Genomic DNA, 8613 nt, shown 5'->3' with positions numbered 1-8613 from the left:
TTTGTTATTTTTTTATGAAAACTTGTTCACGTTTTGGTGACACAATGAGAAGGTTTTCCATTTTATTTTTGAATTTCTCAAGTCATAAAATAGCTGACATGATTTTAATGCATTATTTTTAGGCAACTATGACCTATTTAGATGGTCACAACAACATTCTGCATTCTGATTGGTCCGTGGACCTCTCACGCGGATCGTGCATCATACGCCGTCGGATGCTCGCGGATCCAACGGCCGTCCTCAACCCTTCCACACTAACTCCAAAACCCTAGGTCATTTTCCATCCACCCCCCGCCTCCTTTCTTTCCTCACTCCCTTCTCCTCCTCTCCCCTTCCAAGTCATCTCTGTCGTGACGCCACACCTCCCACGATTCGATCCAATCCTCTCCCCCGATCCCACCTGCCGACGGCGACCTCCTCTCAACCAGCCCCGCCGGCGGCCTCCAGATCCAACCCAGCTCAAGCCCAACTCCTACCCCGCGACCATGGCCATGGCAGGGGGAGCCCAAATCCCTAGCCCGTGGTGGCTAGGGTTTCGGTCGCCTCCAACTCGATCCCGCGCTGCTCCGGTGAATCCCGAGCCCTCAAGCGCCGATCCATCTCCGGGATGGCCTTGATCTGCTCGAGGACGACCGGTTCTTCATCAACCTGCAAGGATGCGTGCCGGCAGCAGCGATCTCCTCTCCGATGAGCCATCCCATGGCGACCAGGATGGTCTCCCCCTCCCAAATCCATCACGGTCTCCCAAATCTCCCTCTGCTCCTCAAGGTCCGACCCATCTCCCCTCTCAGATTTCAGTTTTTTTTCTTGATTTGGTACGGTGGTGGTTCGCCTCTATCCCCCCTCTCCCACTCTCTGTGCTTGTAGCGGCTGTTCCCCCAACCTCCGGTCCATGCGCGCGGCTGTTCGTCCACTCGAGCGAGCGGGATGCTGGAAGGGAAGGCGACGGTGGAGGACACCGACATGCCGGCCAAGATGCAGCTGCAGGCCATGTCGGCGGCGTCCAGGGCGCTCGACCGCTTCAACGTCCTCGACTGCTGGAGCATCACGGCGCACATCAAGAAGGTAGAAACTTGCCAATACCGCCCCCAAATCTACAGCCTCTGAATCTGCAAGTAATAAGCTAGAGACAGTCTTGCAAGAGAAAGAACGATGTACTTGAACATAAATCAGCAGTTAGCTGCGCAAGTGCTGCCGAATGATTGGATCTGATTTGGACGGCTGCACTGCAGGAGTCCGACATGATCCATGGCCCGGGGTGGCAGTGCGTGGTGGGCTGCAGCTTCGGCTGCTACTTCACGCACAGCAAGGGGAGCTTCATATACTTCAAGTTCGAGTTGCTCAGGTTCCTCGTCTTCAAAGGCATGGCGGATGAGCAACCGCTGCCGTGCTGATCTGGTCTGTAGGTTTAAGTGACAAGGTGAGCATACAACTTGTGATGCATTTTCCTGGTCTGTAGGTTTACGTGAGTTCTAATCTGATGGTGGCATTTTGCAATTCTGATCAGTTTAAATAATGGCTATTGAAGCCATTTATACTTCCACATGGTTTCAGAATCTGGATAGAATCACTATAGCATTTATGTGATTCGTTCTGTAGCTTGCGTTTGGTACTTGGAAATAACAGAATAGAAATTTTGAATTTTTTTGACACACCATGTAGTATACTGAAAACCACCTTTCTTCTAGTGCTCCTACACAATGCTAGTTAGGATGAGTACAACTACATTTTTATCTATCTGAAAATGGTGCAAAGATTTACTAGTACTTGCCTTGGTGATATGACACGTCCATGGTGCGATTTAACTAGATTCGGACTTCGATAGGCCAGGGCGTGTGCTTGTATTAGCAATGAACAATTACTACTAATTAATGAAGGAAGCACACTTGTTCACATAAAGGAAGATATGTCTGTGTTAGTATTAGTGTTCTTGATCTTACCTGATAGACTTGTTTTTACTAATGTAAACAAATAAAATCAGATTGTTTTCATAAACCATTCTCACTTTTAATTGAGTTCTAAGTACGTAGTGTCTTTAGTTGTTTGCTTATATTATAGTCAGAATTATACCTTGGGACTGAATGATGTGTTATTTAGTTAGCTAAGCAGTATCTTTAGTTTTCTGATGATTGCTCAACTCTCAATTCTGAATAAATAAGTAGCTAACCCTATTGGTTCTTTCTTTCTTCAGGGCTATGAGTTGATGGCCACGCTGCTGTTTTGCTCTGCTTGATAATTCTTTTACTGTCCAGTCTGCTCTCTGCATAGTTTCCGGTTGCTTATAAAATGATAAAACAGTGGTGATGCGAGGTCCGACAATGGTTTGTAATTTTGGTTTCATCCCCAACCTCTCCAGCTAGCTTCTTCTTCACATCATATCATATTTGCACCTGCTGCTGCATCATGGATTGGATGGTCACCTACTAGCTAAGTTGCTTAGCTTGTATTGCCATCGAATTGGGCAATACTGTTTCACTTTGCTTGTTTCTTGTACCAGGTCCGTCAGTTACAGCATAAACAAACAAATTGCTTAGCTCTCAACTAGGAATACATAGCTAGCTAAACTTGTTCGTTCTTTCTTTCTTTCTTTCTTTAGAGTTGTGACTTATATGGGTCAAGCTGTTGTTTTGCTGTACTCAATGATACTATTGCTGCATGTATACTGATACATGTGGTGATATTTTCCTGAACTTAAGTTGTGAATGTACCATTATTTTCCTGTTGCTACTTATTCCTGGCTCACCTATTCTAGTTGGTTTCAATTGATATTTGTCTCATCTAGCACTCTGACTATAAATTTGTTGTTTTAATCCTGATGATGTTGTAGTATAAGGTGGAACACCATATTCCTGTTTTAATCCAAAAGGAATAAAGCAATCATGTTTGTTTGCTTGGTGCGTGTCGATCTCAAAATGGCGGACAAAACATGACAAGTGAACACTTTGAGGCTCTGTTTCCTGTTCCCTGTTGTAGTTTCTTGATTTATTTTGCATATGCAGCACATCATCTTGAATACCATCTGTTTGTATATGCTTAGGGTATGCATGATGCCTATGCTCTGTATTAGATCAGTATGTTAATATTAGTAGGCATATATCCATGTATGAGCAGTGCATAATGCAGTTGGCCATATTCTAGCTCATATGGAACTTCCTGTGATATGGTGCAGTCCTGTTTTGTTTCATTGATTGCTTTTATTTTGTCCCTAACCATTTTTTTGTTCTATAACATGTAGATGTTGGCGTTCGTTCATGTTTCGTCGCAAGCTCTAGGATGAAGAAGTGAAGAAGCATTTAGTTCTAGCTCATTGGAGCTAGTTATACTTTTATAGATATTTAGTTGAAACACTCAATTTAGTTGTGTTCTTGGTGGCTATAAACCTGATGTGAAGTATGTTCGATTATAAACGTGGTGTGAACTATGTTTGATTGTAATGTACCAAATTTGGTTGTTTGATCTGTTTGAAGTATTACTTCTCTTTTCAATCTGTTCAGATTTAAATATTTGTTTTTATTTACTAGAAAATTGAAATCAGAAGAATCTGACCCTGACCATTGGGACCCACTCAATTAGGACCCATTTGACTATTGGATCCGTCTTAAAAAAGTAATTGTTGAGCCAAAAAGGCCACGACCCAGAAAATAAAAAGGCCGAATTGCTTGCTAGGCCCATCTAGCTATTAAAAATTATCGGGAAAAAAATATAAGTGGGCTGAATTAATGGGCTCGGCCCATATAGACACCTAATTGGACCGGGCTGAATCTTGTGCCACATCAGATTACCACGCTGGATGCCTACGTGGCCTGGGGAGGTTGCTAGTGACCAAAACACCACAGTAGACGTATTTTTGTCATAAACGTATATGACCATTCCAGAAGAAAGGTCGCTATATTCAGTTTACGACCGCCAGCTTTTGACCTTATGTTTTTGGTCACAAAAAGGTCACAAATTGAAAACAGTGACCATTCAGTGACCAATAGTGCTGGTCACAAGTTGACATATTTCTTGTAGTGAAGGATGTGCCTTTTGTTTGGGGTACCACACAGGAAGAAGCCTTCACGGTATTGAAAGATAAGTTGACACATGTTCCTTTACTCCAACTTCCTGATTTTAATAAGAGTTTTGAGCTTGAATGTGATGCTAGTGGAATTGGATTAGGAGGTATGTTATTACAAGATGGCAAACCTGTTGCATACTTTTCTGAAAAATTGAGTTGGCCTAGTCTGAACTATTCTACTTATGATAAAGAATTATATGCTCTTGTTCGGACCTTAGAAACATGGCAACACTATTTATGGCCCAAGGAATTTGTTATACATTCTGATCAGGAATCTTTGAAACACATTAAAAGTCAAGCAAAACTGAACAGTAGACATGCTAAATGGGTTGAATTCATTGAGACTTTCCCTTATGTCATTAAACACAAGAAGGGTAAAGAAAATGTTATTGCTGATGCATTGTCTCGTCGTTATAGTATGCTTACACAACTTGACTTTAAAATATTTGGTTTGGAGACCATCAAAGATCAATATGTGCATGATGCTGAATTTAAAGATGTATTGCAGAATTGTAAGGAAGGGAGAACTTGGAAGAAGTTTGTTCTTAACGATGGATTCGTGTTTCGTGCTAACAAGCTATGCATTCCAGCTAGCTCTATTCGCCTTTTTTTGTTGCAGGAGGCGCATGTAGGAGGATTAATAGGACACTTTGGCGTCAAGAAGACGGAGGATATACTTGCTACACATTTCTTTTGGCCAAAGATGAGACGGGATGTTGAGCGTTTTGTTGCTCGCTGCACTACATGTCAAAAAGCTAAGTCACGACTCAATCCTCATGGTTTATATATGCCTTTGCCTGTACCTAGTGTTCCTTGCGAGGATATATCTATGGACTTTGTTTTAGGTTTACCTCAAACAAAGAAGGGGAGGGATAGCATATTTCTTGGCGTGGATAGGTTCTCGAAAATGGCACACTTTATACCATGTCATAAAAGCAATGATGTTGTTAATTTTGCTGATTTGTTCTTTCGTGAAATTATTCGCTTGCATGGTGTGCCAAATACTATTGTTTAAGATCGTGGTACTAAATTTCTTAGCCACTTTTGGAGATGTTTATGGGCTAAGTTGGGGACTAAAATGCTTTTTAGTACTACTTGTCACCCCCAAACCGATGGACTAACTGAAGTAGTCAATAGAACATTGTCTACTATGCTTAGGGCTGTTTTGAAGAATAATAAGAAAATGTGGGAAGAATGCTTGCCTCATATTGATTTTGCTTATAATCATTCATTGCATTCTACTACTAAGATGTGCCCTTTTGAAATTGTGTATGGTTTCCTACCTCGTGCACCTATTGATTTGTTGCCTTTTCCATCTTCGGAGAAGGTTAATTTGATGCTAAAGAACGTGCTGAATTGATTATAAAAATGCATGAGTTAACTAAGGAAAACATTGAGCGTATGAATGCTAAATATAAACTTGCTGTAGATAAGGGTAGAAAACATGTTGTGTTTGCACCTGGAGATCTTGTTTGGTTACATTTGCGTAATGATAGATTTCCTAATTTGCGCAAATCAAAGCTAATGCCACGTGCTGATGGTCCTTTTAAGGTGTTAGAGAAAATAAATGATAATGCATATAAACTTGAGCTACCTGTAGATTTTGGGGTTAGTCCCACTTTTAACATTGCAGATTTGAAGCCTTATTTGGGTGAGGAAGATGAACTTTCGTCGAGGACGACTTCATTTCAATAAGGGGAGGATGATGAGGACATCAATACCATTGTTACACCCACAGCCCCTACTGTTACATATACTGGACCAATTACTAGAGCTCGCGCATGCCAATTGAATTATCAGGTATTTTCGTTTCTTGGTAACGATACTAATGTTCATGAGAATATGATGCTTCCTAAATTGGATACATTTGTTTTGCTTACAAATGAAGGGCCTAGCTTGGACAAGAAAGATGAACCTGGGAGCAAGTTCAAGCATGGACATGATGGCATGCGCAAGGGGATCAAGAACGGAGTTACAAGTGATGATTTCAGGACTTTGAAGCCACCATAAGGAGTGCATGAAGCCTTGGACGAAATATACAAGATGCCACTTCATAAATTTCGTCCAGAGGCTATTCTAGGTGCTGCTTCACCTTATTATTGGGACAGGCCCATGTATATTTGTAATACTTAAGCATATGCTATTTTTAGAGTCCGTATGTGTGGGGAAACAAGAGTTAGGGTTGGTTTCGGACCCCTCCTCCGAGGACCACGAAATCCCCCCCTCTCCCTCCATATATACAGCCCTTAGGGCGTCGTTTAGACTTTGGGGTTTGTTTAAAAGTTCACCATAGCTGCAACTTCGCGTACTTCGTTTGTGTCCAACGACCAGACAAGACATCACAGAACACCACCTTCATTAATAAAGCTTTCCCCTTTAATTCACAATATCCAGATTGCAATCTCAGTTTCTTGCTTGTTCTTCATTTTCTCGCAGGAAATAGACCCTCGTGGTCAGGTTGATCATGCTCCAGCGTCGTCAATAACCCTCAGAAGTTGGTTTAGCGATTGGTAAAGCGTGACATCTTCGCACATTCGTAGTCGGATCGTCAAAGTTGACTCCCAAAGAAAACGATATCTATCTCATCGAAACATCGGGACACCTTTGCCTCTATCACGCTCTTGGTGAACTTGTGGAGGAGCTTGTCGATCTTGACGTTGCACGCGAGCTTGACGTCGTCGTTCGTGAGCTTCTTCGTGAAGTGCTTCTTCATGTTCAGGAACTTGTCGGCCTCGGTTGGCTACGACTCAACTTCAATCTTGGAGGGCACGTTGTGCCTCAAGTGCTTGAGCTACACGGAGTTGTTGTTCTTGACGTTGTGCCTTGGCATCTTGTGCATCTTGGTGGAGACGCGCTTGCTCTTCCTCTTCATGTTGGCGTTGTTGTTGCCGTTCTCGTGCTAGCGCAAAAGCCTCTTGGGTTTGACGTTGTCGGTGCTCTTGAGAGTTGGTGCCGCATAGAGGATTGTGGCTTTCTTGACGATCGTTGCGCGTGGCACGACGAGGAGTGTTCGCTGTCAGTGTACTTGAGCCGGAGATGGTGAAGTCGGCGTGTCGACTTGAGTGGCTCCGTCTTGATGAGGACGAAGTGGAAGAAGAGCGGTTGAGCAACAAAGCTCGAATCTCGTCCATTCTTGCGTCGTTCTCTTGCTTGTGATCGTCGAGCTAGTGGTCGAAGTAGTCCCTTGTACGTTGCTCGGAGAGTCGCAAGTCGGCAGCGAGGTTTTCGATGCGTACACTCATTGCTTGTTGCTCTTGATGCAAAGCACGTTGTGCACCAAAGAGGTGGCTCTTGGTGACGTAGGAGTTCATGTCATCATCATGCTCAATGAAGAGTGGGTTGGTAGAAGTACTTGGCCTATCCATCATTCCAAGAGAAAATGTGAGTGGTAGAAAGAGAAGAACATATACCAAATGTACCTTGACCGAAGTTGAAGGTGGATCAATGATCACTCCGATGTGGACAAGGAAATAGCACTATTGGTACCAGTTCTTGTTGGTTTCTCACACCTACACAAGTAAAAGCTTATGGTGGAGCTTGGTTAGGATGGTGGCACAAAATTTGATGCAATTGTAAGTGAGCTTCAATAATGTTGGAAAAGATTCACAAGTTTGCAATGCAACAAGTAGACCAAGCAATATATGATACACGGAAACACACACGCAAAAAGATAAGTGGGGTCGTGCAACCAAGGGTGAGCCAAAATGCAACAACTTCTAGAGAGACGTTAGCACGATTGCACAATAGGCGGATACAAAGACTTGTGCACAACCTAGTTAGCAAAAATGCAGCGACTTCTATCCCAAGTATGCTCTATGTATGGTGTTTTGATGTTATGATCCAAGATGATCTAGTATGACAATCTTAATGTTCTATGATGCTATGGTTCTTGCTTAAAAGCTCTTTGCTTATCTTTTCCTTTTGCTTAAAAGCTTGTTTGGCTCTTTGTTGCTTGAGCTCTTTTCTCATGCAATGCTTTGAACCAAGGTAGCAATTGTGTATGCGATCGCAACCTTGTGACACAAGAGATGATACCAAGATATGCAACAATGATGTATGTATGCTATGGGAAGTATGATCACTAATGTGCACAAGTCTCGTTGCCGGCAATAATCAAAGGCTAGTATCGATGGTAAGTGACGCAAAGGAGTAAGGCTATGATGACTATCAATGTAATGGCAAGAGTGATATGTCCAATAACAAGATGAGGTTACCATTCTTGCTGACGGTATGGTGTCAAAATGGTGGCCCGAATACCAAGATGTAGTCGTGGTGGTCGTTGTTGATGACGCGTCCGTGGCAAAGATGAGCGACAGTGATGTTGATGTCGAACCGTACCTAGATAGCCGAAACACAAAAGGATACGAAACCGCAACTTAAATTCTCAAAACTCGAAATGACAAAACGCGTCAGAGTGTGAAACGGGTAAGCAATGGTGGTGGTATGCGGAAGTGGTGATGGTGTATAGTTGGTGGGGTCGTATGTGGAAATGTGGGGCGCTGGTGGTGACTAAAGTAAAAAAAATCAGTTTCGTCAGTGATGGTCGGACGTCCGGG

The 8613-nt window shown here is 42.9% G+C and overlaps 1 protein-coding gene across 1 annotated transcript; it reads left to right on the top strand.

Annotated features, from left to right (window-relative positions):
* The first annotated feature begins 927 nt into the window (after positions 1-927).
* On the top strand, positions 928-1394 carry LOC125553873 (uncharacterized). The gene is made up of 2 exons (XM_048717534.2): positions 928-1065; positions 1233-1394. The coding sequence occupies exons 1-2, from the start codon at positions 928-930 to the stop codon at positions 1392-1394; spliced, it is 300 nt and encodes a 99-aa protein (XP_048573491.2).
* Positions 1395-8613: the final 7219 nt, after the last annotated feature.

Source organism: Triticum urartu, chromosome 2A, assembly GCF_056163025.1.
Source record: "Triticum urartu cultivar PI428250 chromosome 2A, HENAU_Tu73, whole genome shotgun sequence".
Classification (NCBI taxonomy): Eukaryota; Viridiplantae; Streptophyta; class Magnoliopsida; order Poales; family Poaceae; genus Triticum; species Triticum urartu.
This window is presented reverse-complemented; position numbering and strand designations above follow the sequence as displayed.

Excerpts from the sequence above, each read along its gene's own strand:
- LOC125553873 (XM_048717534.2), top strand. The coding sequence starts at position 928 with ATGCTGGAAGGGAAGGCGACGGTGGAGGACACCGACATGCCGGCCAAG. Across the intron at positions 1,066-1,232 it reads TCACGGCGCACATCAAGAAG|GAGTCCGACATGATCCATGG; the intron begins GTAGAAACTTGC and ends GCTGCACTGCAG.